The following is a 19,651-nucleotide window of genomic DNA, read 5'->3' as shown; positions in this document are numbered from 1 at the left end:
CTGCCGAGTGAACCATTCTATAGCAAGCATGTCTTCTCTTCGCCTTTGTCTTCCCACAAGCTCTGCCTACATTTGATGCTTATCTGAAAAACCTATGTTTGTAGTTAATGCAGATATCTCTTCACTGAAGGCTTGTTGGGCAGCAGAATCAACACCAGCCGTCACTGTTTTCATACTTCAGTGGCCACGTGGGCTGCTTAGTGACACAGACCACGTGGAAGGGGCTATTTCTCTAATAGTGTGATGGCCAAGAACACTGGAGTAGTTATAGAACATCCACATGGGATGGCTGGATTCAAAATGCTGGATGGTTCCAAAATAGCATCAGATAAACAGGAGGTATACAGTTGCACAAAGAAAATACCAAGTAATTTATCATTAGCTTTTCTCTTGAAGTGCTGGGTCAGATTTTTCACCTGCTCTAAGCCTCTGGCGGAGAAAAGCACTGTTTGGAAAGCGAAAGCTGTAGTTGCTCAAAGCTGAGTTTGGCTGAGATAGTAGAGTTTACATTCCATCGTTGGCTAGATCCTTACTCCATGGAATGTCCCAGAACAGGGTTCAGGCTGTGGCGAGGTCGGTTGTACTCTGACCAAACACCACCTCAGGCAATTGAACATTATCCATTGACTTATACATTTTAAGATGCATGTCACTTAGACTAGACACGTTTCGAATATCTGCCTGTCACTCCCCCGGGGCCCAGCTGAAGGCCACTGAGTGGAGGAATTCACTCCCATGGGTAACTTCCAGACTGGCCATCCAACCCTCCTTGCGTGTGAGTAACTTAATTCCGTGCACATTTGTTGCTCTCTCTGGGCTGAGGTGGGACGTGTGTGACTAACAAGTCCACCTTGCTCTCTGCACGCATTTGGAAACACGCACAGTTCCGCCTGCTGGGAATTCAGGGCCCCCTGCACTTGCAGGATCAGCCGAGGAAACAAGACCTCTCTGAGCCCCAGGTGTGGGGGCGCGGCCGGGGACCGCCGAGGACAGACCTGCCCCATCAGCGCAGCCCTGGCCTCGGGCAGCAGCAAGCTGCAGAGACATCGGAATTGAGGGCGGTGCCACTCAAATTTGCAGATCCCCCGGGCCCCCCACCCCGGCCCCCTGCCTGCAGGCCCGGGACCGGTGAGGGAACCTGCTTTCCACACTTCGAGGAGCGCCACCCTTAAATCTTCACCAAGCCACTGAACGCCTCTTGCTCAGCAAATGCTTGAAAAAAAACCACAACAAAAAAGCACCACCACACAGACCTGAAGTCGCTTTCACGACTTTAAATCCATTCATCTGTGGACAGACTCCTTCTGCTGCGTATCTCCCAGATTTTTATATCGTATGAGAAAAACTCGCAGGCCGACTAACTTCATCCTAACCAGTATCTGGGGCAGGGGCGGTCGGAGGGTAATGACTTTGAAAAGAGAAAAATGATTTAGCAGCTACGTGGCCTCTGAGGAGCAAGAACAACTTCACCTTCCAGGGGGTTTCCTGGAAGCGGGTGGAGCTCGGAGCCCCCAGTCCCACCATCGGGGCCAGAACAGGCACGGCCAGCGGCACCCAGGGCAGAGTGGGTGAGACAAGAGAGAGGCGCCGCGGGCCGCGGCGCCCTCCGGCCGCTCCCAGCGTCTCCTTGGAATGGAGGTGAGGTTCACGCAAGGTGACAGCGATGGCCCTGGAGCTGCTTGGCACGGCCGGCCTCCACTCAGCGTGGAGAAATTCACCCTGACCCTGGCTGCGGGCCGCCTGGCAGCGGCTCACTTACATTTTTACTCAATTACTATTTCTAAGAACAGAGACAAAAAAAAAAAAAAAAAATATGCGGAGCCCCACCGCTCGGCAGTCTTGCGTGGAAGGCCTGTGTTGGGGGCGGGGGGGCGGCAGGGTTTTCCCACAAGCCTGTAAGCGGGCGTGGTGGCGGTGCCCCCCACTTCCCCCACACGAGGTAAGTCCACAGGCAGCCTCCTCCTGTCTCCCCTCCCACGCGCCCCCTGCCCCCACCCCCGGCCCCACTCCTGATCCTCCCAGACTTTCTGGAGCAGGGTGGGTTTCCACTGCTTTCTCATAAAAGAGGGACGCCTGCAGCCACCGAAATGACCGAAAGTAACCCCAGGTGGGGGGTGTCTGAGAAGCAAAACCCCGGGAGGACCACTGTAGGCCTCTCCCTTGTGCTTGCCATGGGAGGAGGAGACGGGAAGGAAATTAATGCAAAGCAGTAGGTAAGAAAATTATAAAACGGAGGGGCAGGATTCCAAAGAGAAAGCAAAAGGAAGGCAAAAAAAAAAAAAAAAGAAAGAAAAGGGCAAAAAAGTCCGGGGCCGTGCAGTCGAGTGCCGAGCATGAAGGCCCCACCCGCGTTCGGACCTTGGCCCCGCCCCCACGGATCTTGATGAGCCAGGACCAGGTGTTTGCCCGGGACGGCCTCCCGGCCCCTCCGGAGCCGCTGACAACGTGGGGAGGACCAGGAGGATGTGTGTTAAGTGACAGGGACATAGAGGATGTTCAACACATGTTTCCCTTTTCTCATTCCCTCCCCTGTTCCTTTCCAAAAAGCTACTGGGGGAAAAAACATCAGACAATTAACTTCTTGGTTAAGACAGTGAAATAAAATACACATTTAGAGACTGACTATAAAATAAAATCCATCTCACAAAAGAGACCTTGAAAAGCATGGATGAAACCTTTCATTCTTTTTATTCCCACGGTGGCTTCTCACTAGCCACTCCGAGGCTTTCTGGACTGAAATAAATGCATACTCTCAATAAAGTGCTTTTTGAGGAAACCCCAGCTTAGGCCGCTGTAAATAAACCATTTTATTCCTTGATTCCTGAGAAGCAAGGTTAAGCACAATCCATTACAGAGGAGGTGGTGCCAGCAAATCAGACATCTCTTAGGGTAATAAAAAGCATTTCTTTTGTCCTATCTGGGACCTTTGCCCACGTTTAGAATCAATGTAATCCAGACCTTCTCAGGGACTTAAAAATTCAGAGTGAGCCAATGCTAGCATCAGAGGTCCACTTCCTCTCTCCCTGGGCTTGGGCCAGGGGCAGCTTGGGTCACTGAGTTCTTCAGTGTCAGGAACATCCTGTCCTTGGCAGTGAGCTCATTGCCCGGCATACAGTAGGTGCTCAATAAAAGCCGGCAGAATGGATTAACGTTCCAAAGCAGAGTGAGCACTCTGGCTTCGGAGCCCCCCAGCCTGGCACGTGGCACTGGCTCTGAGGGTCAGGGCTCAGTGGTGCCAGCAGGTGGCAAGGGCTGAGGTCCCGTCGGCTGGAGTCTTGACCTCATGACAACCCATTGTCTCATGCAACCCAGAAATGACAACATGGAGGTCACACATAATGGCATTGGCATAATTCTCCCACAAGCCTCCCTCTAAAACTTCCAAGGAGAGGGGAAAAAAAAATCTCCTCATTAATTGGGCAACTGCTATGTGCCAGGAGTAAGGACATAGATACAAATAAGATACCAAAAAAAAAAGGACCCTTGACCTTCTGGCCACATGGTTCAGCCCTCCAGGGAGTACCCTCCATGGGGGTCAGAAGATCAATATTGCAAGTCCCTCTAAGCCCGATGACACGTCGCTCATACACCCCACAATCCACCCTGTCACATAGACCAATCGAGCCATCCCATGATTTCAAAGCTATTTGTGAGTATTTCTCATACGCACGGCCAACTGAAAAAATCAGGGGCACCTTTGTGCAAGGCTGCGTTTCAGAGTTGCACCGTGCCTCGGACCGGCTCCCCACAGGACACAGACACTACAGAGAAAGTCGATATCACTACGTCAAATGAGGTATAAAGCAGACAAGAGTACTCACCAAGGTACCCACAGAGCACCTGGGACTGCCTGGAGCACCAGCTGCCCACTGAGCCAGAGGGTGTTGTAACAACTGGGCAGACAGCTAGGAGTTTTAAAAAGCACAGTCATTAGCTATTTTACTGACGAGAGGCCTTGCACAGAGCTATACAAAGATTCTAAGTAGAAGAGGGACTCAAGGCACGTTCTTATCATTTTCCCCAGGGAATATAAGGTCCCTGCTACTTGGGGCCAGGGACCAGACATTGCACATCTACAGGGGCGTTCTGGACTCTGGTCCCAGGCTTTTGGCACCCCTTAACCAGCCGTCAGGCTCCTGAATTCACTTTTCCCTTTAACACGGTCGAGTGTTAAAATAACAATGTACAATTTATACACCGAAATGTTAAAATAAATACCTTGACTTCTACTGAAGATGAATAGGAACGGCCTTGACCTCCTTTGACAAAAGACAGCCTACCTATTAAGAATAAAGGTCTGTTTTTCATTTGGTTGGCCTAGGTTTGGGGTTTCTTAAAACCACCTGTCATCATTTCTCACCCGCACGTGAAAGCTCCTTGAGTGAGTCAAAAACACAAGTGTACGTTGGTCTGGGGCTGCTGAGCCCCGGTTGAAACATTTAGGGCTCCTTGGATGGGATAAAACATATCTTCCATCATTGTTATTACATCCTGAGGTTTGGAACTTCACTTCCTTTAAAGTAACAGCAACTAGATCTTCCGTAGGCCCACCGTATTATTAAAAAGTGACACCAAAAGTGGAAGAGAAAGCCCTGCTAAGAGTTCCAAGGCTGTTCGGTCACTGGGAGAGTCAACTATAACTACAGGAGTTTCGCAGGAGAAGAGGCGGATTGAAAACCTGTTCTGTCACCGATTTCCTGTGAACCTTGGGACAAGTTCCCTGGTGCGCCCAGGCCCCTGAAGTGGACATAGTGCGACCCTGGAGGGTTATCAGAAGATTGAGATGAGATGGTATTTTTAAAAGAGACCGACAGATAGAATGTCATCAAGGGATATAACACATTGGTTGCCTAACTTATTGGACAGAAGGGTCCCTGGCTCGCTTTAGGCCTGGCACGGACAGGCTTCTGGCCTAGCTCCTGCCACAGGCTGAACGTCTGTCCATGCGCCGGCCCTTCACCTGGGGCATGTCTTCTAGAACCAGAGTCCCCAACCTCCAGGCCGCTGGTGGGGCCTGTTAGGAACCGGGACGCACAGCAGGAGGTGAGCTTGAATGTTCCGCACTTGAATCATCCCAAAACCATCTCCCCTGCCCTGGTCCGTGGGAAAACTATCTTCCACGAGAAAGGTTCCTGGGGCCAAAAAGGTTAGGGACCACTGTTCCAGAGACAGCATGGTCGCTACTCAACCCTGGCCTGAAAACTTCCTTTGACAAAAGACAGTGGCCTTATGGATTCCTCTCTCATGTTTCTTCCAGACCTGCCCCTTTTACCTCTCGAATTTAAAATAGATCAGACACACGTTTTCCATCCCCTGTAACTTACCGTCGCCAGCACTGAGACCGCTAACAAAATCTCAGTGACATGCTTTCACACTGTGTGGACCATGCCTCCTCGTGGGAACCCTCTCTAACAGAGATGTGGGACCCCAGGCGACCCGCGCGGCATGGCGAAGCCCACACCCGGGTCTCTGTGGCACGCTGCTGTCACACAGGCCCCACGGGCGGTGCCAGCGGCCACCTGCACACACATCCTCACCAATAAGCAACCATGCTGTTTATTTTTAGAGCCTTCCCCACGGTCTCCCGGGAGAGAAAGTCCCCTCAGATAACCAGTCGGCAAGGACAGGAAGCTACACTGGGCACAAACGGGTTGTCACAAGATTAGCAAGTCAAAGTCTTCGCGCTGGTATCTGACCTCTAAAGGAGATGCTGAAAGGCATCTTCCATAAAAAACTCGGGATCAACTGAGAAAGGCAGAGTAGCGTGCAGCGTAGGCTTCTCCTCCCAACTAGGGCCCTATGCACTTCTTGGGGGGATTTAACTCCTTTTCCTGGGAAACGGCGGCACCATCTTCGGGCCAGTGGATGTTGTGGGACGATTCTAGGAGTGGGGTTCAGATCCTTGAACTTGTCCCAGGCCATCCTGCTCAAAGGAAGTCTATGTAGGAACAAGGCAAGGTCGCTGTTGCCATTTGCAATTTCCAACAAGCAAGTAGGCACCTTCGATGTCCTTTCACTGTGCTATTAGGCCACCCTAGCGAAACCTTCTCATTTATTTATTTATTTATTTAGTTGTTCATGTGTTTGTTTTTAAGCCAGGACAAAGGGAGGGGGGTGCTCTGGGGCCGATCCAGTGCCCCAGGAGTTAAAACCGTGAAGGGGATGGAGATAGAAATGAGGTGTATAGTGGTTAGTTAGGCTAAAGAAAGCAATTCTTAGTCTAAAAGAAAATCAATTTTCAGCAATCTGTGGGATTGAAGTGGCCCTGTGGGCTTTGGGTATAAACGAAATGCTTTTTAAAATGGAAAACCCTAGGAAAAATCTGAGACATTAATAATCTTAGAGAAATAGCACTTTCTGGAAGTACTTGGACACTCCGTAATTCATAATGGGGGTCTTTGTGGCTCAGAGAAGTTGTAAGATAGAAACAGTCCTGAAAGTAGAGTCCTTTACAAGATAACCAAAAGACGATGAAGGCCTGGCTGGCTGCCTCGGTTGATTAGAGCGCCATCCCAATACACCAAGGCTGCGGATTTGACTCTGGTCAGAGAGTATACGAGATTCAGCCAATGAATGCACAGACGAGTGGAAGAACAAATTAGTGTTTCTCTCTCTGTCTCTTCCTCTCCCTCTCTCTGTATCCCTCTCAAGCCAGTTTAACAGAAATAAAAAATGACAATGACGTTAACTATAGAAGCACTGGGGCTCACATTTGCCTATGATGACAAAACTACGGTGCAGCGCAACGACAGAAACACCCCGTGTCTCCAGAGTCTCTCTGAACTACCTGCCCAAGAATCACCTGGCCTTCGTGTCAAGACACAGGTGTCTGGAGCCACCTGAAAATGACCGGACAGTAATCTGGATGGAGGGGAGGGGACAAAGGTTGGGGCACAGGTGTCTCTCCGCTTGGGAGAATTCGAGAACCACTGGCCTTTCACCAGATTTCATCTTGCCTCAAAGCAACCCAACCAATTGGATCAAGGGCTCTTTGTTGCTAGTGAGGGGAGGTTTTGTGTGGTGTGAAAGTGCCTACAAGAGAGAGGCAGAGCCATTCTTGCTGCAACAGTACCTTCGGCAGAATTCAATGTCATTAAAAAATGCTTCTGAAACTCCATGTCCAATTAAATTCCTGCCTCAATCCCTCTCCAGCCCTCCACACACACGCCTCTCTGGTGATCACAGGAATCCCACAAATGGACCCTGTCATTTCTTCTCGACACTGTACCACAATGGACTTTGACTCAGAGAATTCCCAGCAACTGTTACTGAGAGAGGGCAAACTGCTGGTCCCAGTGACTGGGGGCAACGTGGCTCAAGACCCACCCTTCGAGAGTCTGAGAACTAATGCCAGAGAGTTAATGAAATTAGACACGATGCTATACACATAATAGCGTTACAGGTGGTGATGTTTTCTGACAGCAGAATTCTTCTGAAATCTCTCTCTCTCCCAGGCAAACCAGCACCAGTGCTCTCATTCTGTGGAGGAGAAAAGCCTGGGTTCAGCCGGTGAAACGGTGGTCACTCAGGGCTCAGCGCACAGAGCTGACCAGGACTTCCGTTCACACACTGAGCAACCCAAGGCTTCATCCTATGAGGAGGCACAAACAAAGGACTAAGCCATTATTCAAATCAACATGATTGTTTTTAATCCTCATCCAAGGACATTTTTCACTGCTCAGAGAGAGAGAGAGGGAGAGAGAGGAAGAGAGAGAAGTATCAATTGGTTGCCTTCTCATATGTACCATGACTAAGGATTGAACCCACAACCTGGGTACGTGTGCTGCCCGGTAATCAAACCTGTGACCTTTCCATCTATGGGACAACACTCCAGCCAACTGAGCCACACCAGCCAGGGCTCAACATGATTTTCAAACAGACCCATCTAGGGTGCCAATGCTGTTTCAGAACCTGAGGTAACAGCCATAACTAAGCTTTGTTTCGGCTCAGCCACTCCCGGGTAAAAGTCAGGAGCTCTGGCTCCAACCTCTGTCCCTCTCCTTAACTTCCAAAGCCCCAAACGCCAGGAGACGAGCTTGCCTGTGGAAACCTTTCCCTGAAGAAAGCCCGACAGACCTCCAGGGTCACAGTGCCTTGACCAAATCATCCACCTTGTGCAAAGCAATGTCCTCAATCTGGGATATTTTGGGGGATTCTAAAGAAGACTCAGAATAAACAATTCACCATTTTTTTTTTTTTTTTTTTTTTTTGGTGGCTTTCTCAGCTGCCAACTTAATTCTAAGACTTTAGGATAAAGAAATACATACAACTTCAATGGTATTGTCATTAAGATATCCAAGCAGAAATGAAAATGAGAGTAAATCAATGGCTAGGGAAATCAGTGACTAAGAATAAAACCTACATGGGGAAGAATGATAAAGTTATTGCTCTGTGTGGTGTAGAGAGAATGAACTTAGTCTGAGAAGCGTTGAATTAAAAATACTGAAATGAATCCTAAACTTAAAAATTAAGTTATATTTCCTAGAAAATTCCCATTTATGATTTGGCAACAATAGTGTAGTGCTCTTATCAGGCATCAATAAATACTGTATTTATTAAATTTGCATTGACCGGTGGATACACGGTCATTTCAGTGTCTTTCTTGAAAACAAACTTGGTATTCTCATTCACAAGATGAAGTGACAAATAAGGATGCTTCCGACAGCCCAGAGTTATGAACGAGTGGTTATTTGTGAACTAGCTTGTTAAGACAGATGTGGTATTTGTCAGTGTGGTGTCAGATCGGAAAAGGCAAAAGGCAAAAGGAGAGAGCCAACATCTAAGTCACAGCATTTCTCTTTCCCTTTCATGAGACTGGAAAGATGCTACAGTATTTCCTGAAACAAACAACATTTCAAAAACAAAACAAAACAAAACAAACACCAAACCCTCTTCTCCTCAAACAGCTATGCCCCGACTTCAGAAACATGGTGTCTCTTCTTCAGGAATAGTCTGTTGCATAGTGACCCTCGGGTAGGTAGCAAGGAAGGCCCAAGGGACGGGGGACACCTGCCCGTGAACAGGGACATGTGGGACAAGCTACTGTGAGAGCAAACAGCTGCCCATGGAGGTTGGAGAGGCGCCCAAACTGCTTCCACAAGGTCCGGGCCTTAAATCCAGAAAGCTTTCTCCCTTTGCCTTAGGCCCCTCAAGTCCTTGTGGTTGAAGGGACACCTACGGCCCGCATTTCTGACTCATCGGTGGCGTGTCCTAATTAATTGGCAATCGTCATTCTTTCTTAGGGGCATATAAAATAATGGTGCAACTTAACATCAAGGGTGTTTGAGGTTCAGTGACAAACAGCTGCCATGCAAAGCAGACCTACTAAGCGCCAGAAGTAGCTGCCCTGGGCACTTCTTCGCGCATGTCATTGTCAAACCTTTACAGCCCCCGGGAGCAGGTACCCTCTTCTTCATTTCTACAAGTGAAGAAACCAAGGTCAGGTGCAACCCAGCCACAAAGCCAACGATGGCAGAGCCAAGATCTGAATTCAGCAGGGAGCGACTTCAATGTCGAGGAGGCAGCTGCAGTGACTTAACACTGAGAGGGCCACTCTGTGAACCCAAACCACGTTCCACCACCAGCCACAGCTGGGGCCGCGCAGGTCCGACTCTCTGCCTCTGAAGTCACCTCTTCCCTGTCGGCCTCTGAGATTCTGTTTTCTTTAGTCTCCCTCTTTTGCTTATTGGGTCAGTCTGTCCACATTCTGTGCTCAGCACACCACACTCTCCTGCCTTCCCAAATACATTAATTCTCCGAAAGAGACAAGATGAATCCACTATCAATCAAAGTTATCGAAATGTTGGGGAATAAAATGGTTGCCATTAAAGACTAAGACCAAGGGACTGGATAAGTCACCATTTTTTTGGGCAGCCAAATGCAGAGATAAAGGCTGAATGTATTAGAGGCACGGAAAAAGCCCAGGGTTGGGCGCTAGGCTTCGGGGACATTTCCTTTTGTAAGGAAAGAATGTAGAGCTTTTGGGCGTGCTTTCTTATTCAAGAGGAGAGGCACTACTGTTTCACGTTTTGCAAAAGGGCAGGAAAGTCCTGCCCTCTGTTTCCTGGTCTCTCTTTGGGGGCCTCTGTTATTTGTGGGAACTAAAAGCCTTCTTTTCAATATGACGTCGCTGACAGAAATAGCGATATCCATGTCCTCCTGTGCCACTGGGCGAATAACAGTATGGACCCTACTGGGGTGCTTGTGAGGATTAAATAAGTACATGCATGTAAAATATTGACTACTGTGCCTGGCACGTAGTAGATACCCAAGGTAGGTTAGCTTTCATCAGCATCACCATCCCCCCCGCCCCCATTTTCATTATAATCTGTGAGACTGGAGAGAGGCGATGTGCGGTCATGAGCAGCCTCATGGCCTTCAGCACAGCAGTGACATAGTCCAGTGACGGTACCCGGATAACAGAGGGGAGTGGGGCTTCATCTCCTCCCAGCTCCTGGTCCTGATGCTTGTATTCATCGGTCTCTCTTCCGGTGGTTCAGCCTGACTCTCTAAAAGGAAATGCTCACTCTTTTAATAAGAGGAAGGTATCGTCATTTCACTCATCTCCTGAGCAGACAGGGTGCGCTAGCTTCGGCAAGAGCGCAGGTAAGTCCCAGCCGGTTCCTGTTCTAAGGCAGCTTACAAACCGAGGAAGACGACGAGTCAGAACGCAGCTGGATTTTACCAGCAGCGAAAGAAAAGCGGCTGCGATAGAGAGGAATAGCAGCGCTGTGAGAGCGCAGGAGAAGGGCTAATTGCGTGTGACTAGGAAGGTGGAGGAGGTTTTCATAAGGAGGTAGCACTGGCTAAACCTTGAAGGCTGTTCCATGGTGCGGAAAGGTGCAGCTCCAAATGGGAGAAACAGCATAAACAAAGGCCCAGGGGCACGAAAATAACCTGCCCTTTTGGGTAAAGGCAAAGAGCGGGACGTGGGGGGAGTGTCGTTTTCCAGCATCGACTTAGTGAGAGGTGGGCCTGAGCAAGGAGGCGGGGCCAGACCCCAAAAAGTCTTGCCTGTTATCTAAGGCATTTGGGGTCTTCCTCCCTAAGAAGGCTAAATTCTCAAGGGCTTCTTAGCTGTCTTGATAGAGCGAGACACGGTGGCTTACAAGCCCTGCCGGTCTCTGTTCCCAGCCCCCGAGTTGGCTAAGGTCCCTTAAGGAACAATCCCAGTGAGCAAGGGCAAGAGATCCATGGGGTGGAACCCACAAAGAAAAGAATGAGATGCAGGTCCTGAGACGTCCCAGACTAGTGGGAGTAGTTTCTAGAACATCCGTTTTCAATGACATTGTAATAGGTCTAAAACTTCTCTTTTCATATCTCATAATCCATAGCATGTCAGAGTGACTTGTCAGTGACGTTTCCTTCTTAGCGGCACATAAAATAGTGACGCACCTTAAAATCCATGGCGTTTGAGACGCAATGCTTCGTAGCTGCCGTGCACAGGAGGCCGCCCAAGTGCCAGCAGCGGAGCCAGGTGCTTCATACCTGTTGTCCTCAATCCTTTACAACCCCAGGAGGCAGGTGTCATGTTCCTCTTAGCAGGGGAAGAAACCAAGGCCTGGTGCAGTGAGGAGGGCCGCCACCCACGCAGATTTCCCCGAACACTGAAGATCAAGAAGCAATTCGGAGGTTGCAGGGAAGAGGTCAAGGGGTGCTGTGTGCGGGGTCAAGGCCACCAAGCCAGCTCAGGAAGGAGGGCGGTGTTCACATTGGAGCACAATTCAACCCCCACTTCCGGACATGAGAGGTGGGGAAAAGAAACAAAACAAAAGATAACAGCAACAGCGACAATAACCTTAAAAACAACCCGTTTGTGGTTGGAGCCTGAGACGAACTTCTCAAATTTCCGTAAACAAAGGGCAGAAGCAAGCCTTGCCGTCTAAACAGACCCATCGAAGAACCCCTTGCATGTTATTGAACTTGAAGTACCCGGGGAACATGGAATTCCGAGGTTAAAAAATGATTTGGGTTTGAAGAATCTTGAGAAACAAAAGCGGACCATATGGCTTCAAAACGACAATGGAAACATTTGTTTATCTCTGGCCAGAGGCACATTTCATCGAGCCGTTCAGAATCTGAAAAATGGAATCCACCCTCCAGCAGAAGGCTTCCTAAGGAGAGCGAGCACATCTGGCAAGTCCAAGGCCTCTCTCCAGGATCCTTCAGTCCCGGAAATGCTACATCAAGGCAGATGGAGGGGCTGTTTCCAGACTCTTCCGGGCAGCCTCTTTGCGCCTCCCCTGGGGCCAGGTTCCTCCGCTACCTTCTAGAAATGCCGCCTCAAGGGTGCTGTCATCTCTGGGCAAAGGCCTAGGAGCGCAGGGACCTCCTCGGTTCTAACCCAGATCTGACAGTGAATCAACAGTGAGTCATTAGCCCTTTTTTCACATCTCCTTGTCCTCTAGGAATGCTGAGCTGTCATTCTTTGATATCTTCATACAAAGGATGCTCTACATCAGGGCTTTTGCCCCAGGAAGGTCATCACACAAAAGGTGCAGCTCCTGAGGTCAGCCCCAGGGGCTGCTGTGGAGACACAGAGGGCTCCAAGGCCTTCTGGGAGGTCAAGTGGTCCCCACCTGTCCCTCCTGCTACAAAGCCCAGCCTCCGCCACAGAGGGGAGCCCTCAGGCGAGGCTGGAAGCTGCCGGCCTCACTTGGCAACAAAGGCTGCCCGACTGCTTCAGTTATAAACAGTATATTTCTTTGAGGGTTTTTCCTAGTCCTTGAAAAGTAAAAGAGGGAGCAGAGAGGAAATCCTGACAGAGAACGTGGCCTAAGCAAAATGTAACCACAATTAGACACTAGAGTTAGTACAAGCAATGATGCAATAAAAATGCAAGAATTGAAGTTGGCCTGTTGTTTGTTAATAACTCAGTCATTGTGCAAGTCAGGGGGTTCAGCCTCTCTTTGATCTCTCTCTCACTCTCTCTCTTTCTCTCTGTTTCTCTTTCTCACACACCCACACACAGAGAATCATAAAAAATAAAACCCCTGAACATTAAGCAAAAATACTACTATGTTCCAGCAACTGCTAAGATTTTCCTTCACTGGGCAATTGGCCCATAGTCCAGCAATTTGTGCACAGAAAGACATACCCATGAATAGAATCTTAAGTTGCACTTCCCCAAAACATAGCACTATTGGGATTCATTCTACGTTCCACGATTTCACTTGGAAAGTAACAGGGAACACAGAAAAGGACATTGTTGGAGATTAAGTGTTTACCATTCACGTGGAACAATGACGAAAGAAGCCTCAGTGTGGTGTCCCAGGCTGTGTATTTTAGTTCACCTAATTCAATATGATCGGATAGACCAACCCGGTTCTTTACTTTCTTTGGTTGCCAGGCTTGGAGAATCCACTCTTCATTAACATGAACCGCTGGTTTTCTTTGCAAGAAAGATCCAGGGTAGTTTCTTACTTCTCTTTGTCCCGACTGGCAACGCGTTGCGGCGGCCCGAAGTTACTGAAGGGCGGGGCCGCGCCTTTCCCGGGCTAAATGAATGGGAAGCTGGGTTGCCTCTAAGGGAGATGTTTTAAGATCATTTTAAAAAGCATATACTACACAAAACGGTCCAAGTCATACTCCTCTTTAATTAGCATAACTTTTTGATTATCTTTCTATGCAATGCTCTCCTGTTAATGTCTTTCTGACCATAAAGATACTTTATTTTTAGGTGAGTGCTTTTAAAATGGTACCACTAGCAGCATTCAGTAACCCAAAATAAACATCGAGCTCATCAGGGCTTCTCGCTGTGGGCATTATTGACACTTCAGGCTGGATGAGCCTTTGCTATGGGGGAGGGGAAGAGGCAGCTGTCCTGGGCATTCTAGGATGATGAGCAACCTCCCTGGCCTCGCCCCGCTGCACGCCTAGAGCACCTCTCCACTCCCAGTCAGGGCGACCAAAAATGCCTCAGGACATTGCCAAACGTATCCAGAGGGAGGTGCAGGGTGTGTGTGTGTGGGGGGCGGGGGCGGGGGAGCAGAAATCACTACAGTTAGAACCACAACAAATGCCTGATTTGTTGCTATGAAAAAGGGAAAGATAGAAAATGAAACTTTTTGTTTCTTTTTTGGATTGTCCAAGCCTCTACAGGCTGTAACTGCCAATCATCTGACATCTTGTCTAGCTAAGGAAGCTACTCTTGCTAAATTTCTAAAGCCTTGTGCAGTGTCTTTTGAATAGATGTGTCTTGAACTTCAAACGGGTTGTCAAAAGAACAAGAAATCTCCCAATTCCCAGTAGGTAAACTATCGATAAACCTAAGCACAACTCCACTTTGAGCCTTAAACTAACAGCATGTGAAAAGATCAATATGAATAAATTCAAAACTAATCAGACTCCTTCTTTAAATGTTGACACAGTATTATTTATATCCCATAAATACCTTTCTTGACTAAAATTCATCCTAGGAGATTGGCAACTGGCCAGTTCTATTCATATTTACTGTATTTGTGTAGTGTGCTGGGCCAAGGATAATATTTAAGACAAAATACGCCTGAAGGCATATACAATATCTCTTATATTTTTACTTTTAAATTTCTACATTGCTAAAAATATTTCGTCTGAACTGTATAAAATGTCCCACAAAAGGCTATCAGCAATCTGTGATGATATATAGCTCATTGAGTATAATTAGAACATATTTGTAATATTTGGGCTGCAGTCACTCCCTGAACACTAATAAGTTGGTGGTAAAAAATGAACCAGTGATCCTTCCCATGCCTTTGGCTCCGCGGCTCCTGACCCTCGCCGGAGTCACTGCAAGAAGTGACAGGCACGGCCCCGCCCTCGCCACTGCCACCGCTGAAGTCCCACAGGCGGCAAGTTGATATAGAAGTCGGTGCTGCACTTTCAATTTGCTCTTTAAAAATGGGGTGGAGTGATTTTCTTTTTTCTTCCTTTTTTTTTTTTTTTTTGGAAGAGTTTACTATATTCCAGTGTAACTAGAAAGTGCTGGAAAATCAGTTAACCTACTTTCTATCACATTGTCCACAGTCCGTGCACAGTGAGATCGAGTCTGCTGTTAATATGGTTTCCTGCTCCTGAACGTCCACGCACAAGCCAGGCTCGAAGAAGCCTGTACCTTTTTTTGTATGAAAGCTGAAGTACATATTTTTTTTATGCTGGACTTGTCAGAGGTTCTAACTGATTTGGTGGCTGGGGGTGGAGAGGGGAACGGTATCCGCATGCTGAGCTTTGAGGCCATCTTCTGAAACCCTAATACTCTGAGGGTTTTTCCTGTTTGGCGATGACCGTGAACCTGGGTCAGATCATCTCCGCCCTCTGCACTGAAATACGCTTGAACGAACAAAGAATCAGCAGCTCCGTGGGTAACTGGCTCTCTCCAAACCTATCTAATGAGGAATTCAGACCTCCTCCGTTAAAAGTGCTGGCAACTCATTAGCGCGTTTGCAGGTAAACACCCTCCAGGGATGGCCTGTTCAGCTTCTCTATAACACACTTGTTTGTCCGCCCAAACACCGGCAGAAACCACGCACGTGCTGGAGAAAGCAAACTGGCTCAACCCCCTGTTTGGTCTCAATGGTTTTGGACTAATTACAATGAACTTTTCTTGCCTAATATCTCCTTGGCTCCATGCCAGACAGACAGCTTTGCTTCCCACAGGGCAGAACCAGGGTGGGGTGTATTTATCACCACCGTGGATGATATTATTGCCACGATGACAATAATAAAATCACCCTGCCTGCCGGGATCCCCTGCATCTGCTCGGCCTTTGAACAAGAGGAGAAGCCGCCGTGCAAGCCAGGTCGCTGCGAAGACCGAGCTGAGCAACCTGGGCCGGCATCCTGAGCCCATCGAGGAGGAGACAGGGCAAGCCGCGGAGCTGCGACTTGTCAAACTAAAAATAAATATTAGGAAAGAAAAGCTCCACCCCACAATGAGAACTTCTAGGATCAAATGATCAAGATGGCCATATTCTCTATTTAGAAAAGACACAGAGACTTTGCAAAGGCGGCCAGCACGTATATAGGGCGATGCACGGGGTGGGGAGGAATGGGCGACCAATGAAAAGTTTACAACTTGGGGTTTGGACTAAGCAAATGTGGAAGCTTTTTTTTCCCCTCTTTTTCTTCCTGGTATTTAACCCTCTCAGGTATCATGGGATACTTCTTCTTTTCTTTCCTTTCCTTTTTAAAAGAACTTGGAACTAATTCTAAGCTAACTATCCCCTCCACCCCCCCCCCAAGGAACTCCCCAATAAATCATTTCACTCCCATTGCTACTGTCTGCCAGCTGGTTTTGAAGACACTGCCCTCAGAGAAGCCGGTTTATTTATTTATTTATTTATTTATTAAAGAAATCGGCTGTGTTTTACTCTGAGATTTAGGAATGCACCCAAGTAACTGCAGGAGCCAGGGTCTCAAGAGAGAGAAAAATAAACGCCTAAGAAAAATGACCTGCTAGACCACGAGCTTGAGAAGGCAGGTTTGAGTGGATTTTGGAAAATAACGTGAAGTCAAACCCCCGTCAGCATCGTCAGAAACCAAGTTGTCCTTTCCAACCCTCCAGGTGACATCAAAAGGGGCCGTGGTTCCACGAGCGGGCCTTTGGGGAACGTAAACACCTAGCTGTGGCAAGAGGTTCAGGAATCGGGGGTTCAGAGGTAGGTTTTTCGAGGGGTTCCACCAAATCGGGTTGGTCTGGGCGACGCTGACATTTTGGGGGGAGCTGGAGACAATAGGGAAGCTTGGGGGAGCCATCTGATAGGTCAGGCCGAGAGGGGCGCCTTCCAGAGGGCCTAGCTTGGAGCCACTTTTTTTTTTAACCCTTCCTGCACCAGCTGGACAGGCTCCACGCCCATCGGGGCCGAGAAAAGAAACCCACCGAGATTTCTCTGCTGAACTCAGCCCCAGGGAGCGCCTCCCGAGTGACAGAGGAGAGCTGACTTCTAGCTAGTGGCCGAGCAAAGAATTTCAGGGGCGAGAAAGAGGATAACCGCCTTGGAAAGGACGGAGGAATCGAGGGTTGGGGGAAGGGAGGAATGGAGAAAATACAGTAGAAAGGCAACGTTTTCAAGCCTACGGTTCTCCAGCCGCAAGTGGCGAGGAGGTGGGTGGGACGAGGGACAGAAGGAAAGACCGAACGGGGACGCGATAGGGAAGGGCGATCCCTGGAGTGGTGGCCGATTCGAGAGACTCAGGCAGCGCTAAGCCCCGGGGAATGGAAGCAAAAAACAGTACTTACTTTCCGAGGGTAAGAAGGGCGGCATGTCTATCTTGTAAACCTCCTTAGCGTAATACTCCTCGTCGCTGCGCTCGCGCTCACAGGCGGCCGCCCTCCGGCTCGCCTTCTCCTGGAGCAAGTCCCTGGTGCTGTTGTAGATGGAAATCACCTCCGGGGGGACGTCCTCGGGTTCGGGGTACTCTTCTGGGGGGCTGGTGAGCTTCAGCTTGCTCAGGATCTGCCCGCGGATCGCCTCGATCCTCTTGCGCATGAACTGTTCCATGTCGAGCGTGCTGCAGGTAGACAGGCTGAGCGCCGCCGTGACCAGATGCAGGAGCCCCAAAGCGCTCAGCACACAGTAGTGCATTTTTTTAAAGGTGAAAAAAATTTTTTTAAGTAAAAAAAAAAGTACAAAAAAAAAAAGGAGGAAGAAATGAAAAGACCAGTCTCAAAGTACAAATCAGGTAGATTTTTTTTTTAATGTGAAACTTTTGCAAACAACAGAGTCAATCAATGTCCAATAAGGGGGAAAAAAGGTATCTTGCTCGAATTCCTTTAAAAAGAAAATGCCAGTAGTTCCCAAAGTGGAAATATGAATACACGACGGGTAGGGGGAACTCTCACTTGGGGGAATAAGAAAAAGTTTTCTTGGAGCGACGAGGTTGGAGGGGGAAAGAGACGAGTGGCTATTAGGCAGAAATGGATTTGAGAGGAGGACACGGAGTTCAGTGTGTCAGTTTCGGGTGCGGAGTGGCGGATCTGAACTCGGCTCCTCCAGCCAAGAGGGAAGAGATGAAGAGGTCCCGGGCTGGCAGCTGGCGGGCGCGCGGGAGGGGCGCCGCGAGCGCAGCGCGAGGGCCGCGCGGCTGTAATTTATATATTTAAGGCAGGAGCGGCTGGGCCCCGAGGTCCACTGCGGCGCTGGGAGCAGTGGCAACAGCAGCTCGGGAGCGGAGGAGCGCACACGTGTGTGAGTGTGTGTGTGAGTGTGTGTGTGTGTGTGCGCGCGCGCGCGCGTGCGCGCGCGCTGGGGAGTGAGCCTAGCGCGCCGCGGGGAGGTGGCTGCGCAGCGCCGCGCTGGGCGCTCTGGACGCGCTCGGGTCGGCGGCGGCCGCTGCAGCGACTGCCCAGGAGGCGAGGATCCTGTCCCGGAGCCGCTCGCTGTAGCCTCCACCCCGGCCGGAGCACGCCGACCGGCCCGGTTACTCCACGTTGCTGCCGCCGCTGCTGCTGGCAAACGCGTCCAGCCTCCAGCTCCCTCCTTCTCCTGCTCCTCCTCCTCCTCTCGCTCCAAACGCCAACCCGGCAACAGGCGACAGGCGGCCACAGCCGTGGCTTTCACTCCCTGGGACTGCTGCGGGGCAGTTTTATTCCTAAGGGGGTTGCGTAGGGCTTCCCTTGGACAACCACCCTTTCCCAGATCTCCTGGTTGCTCTGTCCCTTGGATGTTCTTGCTTAGGGGAGGTCGGCACTGGGCACCCTGAAAATCGACCCTCCTGCTTTCCCCTTTCTGCAGGCAGCAGCCTCTCGGCTGGATCCCGAATGGCTCCCTAGACCGTTACACTAGCTCTCCATCCCTTTCCCCAGCCTCCTTCACTTGCGCTCGCTCTCTCTCCCCTCTGCGGGAGCTTCTTAAGCTCCCCTCGAAGCGAACCGTCTGCTGCCAGCAGATAACATCACGGGCTTGCCTGGGAGGAGAGATTTATAAATTCCCTCCGAACCACGTGTTCGCCTTCAACAAAGTGACGTGCTAGGATTACAGTCCGGAGTCCTCTCCTTCACTTAGACTTCGAGCTCGCTCTGAACCGTCGAGGGGGTGTGTGCGGGCAGGGCGGGGGGGGGGGGGAGGGGGGGAGGTGGAGTGTGCGCCCTGACACTGGTGATTTACGGTATTTACTTTATATAGTCATTCTGGCCCCGTCTGCTGAAGGACGCGCTATCAAGCCTCCCGTTTGAGTTACTGGGGCTTGCTCACTCACCGCCTCCCCAGTGCAATCGCTTGCTCCAGAATGGAAGGCTTTCCTCCTGCGTTGCGTACTGTACACAAACACCCGCGCGAATGAGCACCCGTTTACCCTGCGCCAGGCCAGCCCCGGGACGAGCCTTCCCATCCGACAGCGGCGTCCCCCTGCCTTTTCAGTGGGATCCCTTTCTGCTATTCCCTAACACGAGTCCAGTGCCTGTGTCCTAGAGCCCAATTGTTAGTGTGACAATCCTGCCCTTCATTTGGCTGTGAGCTGCTCCCAACAGACCTCCCTGCCTTTTACCCAGAGCACAGCACATCCTGGTTTGTGAACTGTTGGAACGGATGGGTGTCTTCTTCAATTGCTGCCTCAGCCACTTCTTGATATGGCTTTCACTTCACCTTCCCCTCCGGGGAGACAGTCCCCACCAGCTTCATCCTTTCCGGAACATAGACCCAGGAAGCTGGCACTGTGAGCGTCTGTCTGGTGTCTAC

General features: G+C 49.8%; 1 protein-coding gene across 4 annotated transcripts in view; it reads right to left on the bottom strand.

Annotated features, from left to right (window-relative positions):
• Positions 1–18,867, bottom strand: part of TGFB2 (transforming growth factor beta 2) — a 65,763-nt gene extending 46,896 nt beyond the window's left edge. For 3 of the 4 annotated variants that reach the window (XM_054576593.1, XM_054576594.1, XM_054576596.1), the window contains exon 1: positions 17,215–18,867. In XM_054576593.1, the coding sequence (XP_054432568.1) occupies positions 17,215–17,560 (346 nt within the window). In that variant the 5' untranslated portion in view covers positions 17,561–18,867. Of the gene's footprint in view, positions 1–3,821; positions 3,906–17,214 lie in introns of all 4 variants that reach the window. The other variant, XM_054576597.1, reaches the window with a different exon arrangement.
• Between the last annotated feature and the right edge of the window lie 784 nt (positions 18,868–19,651).

This window comes from Pteronotus mesoamericanus, unplaced genomic scaffold (assembly GCF_021234165.1).
Source record: "Pteronotus mesoamericanus isolate MK-2021 breed Mesoamerican mustached bat unplaced genomic scaffold, CSHL_Meso_final contig_347, whole genome shotgun sequence".
NCBI classification, from domain to species: Eukaryota; Metazoa; Chordata; class Mammalia; order Chiroptera; family Mormoopidae; genus Pteronotus; species Pteronotus mesoamericanus.
This window is presented reverse-complemented; position numbering and strand designations above follow the sequence as displayed.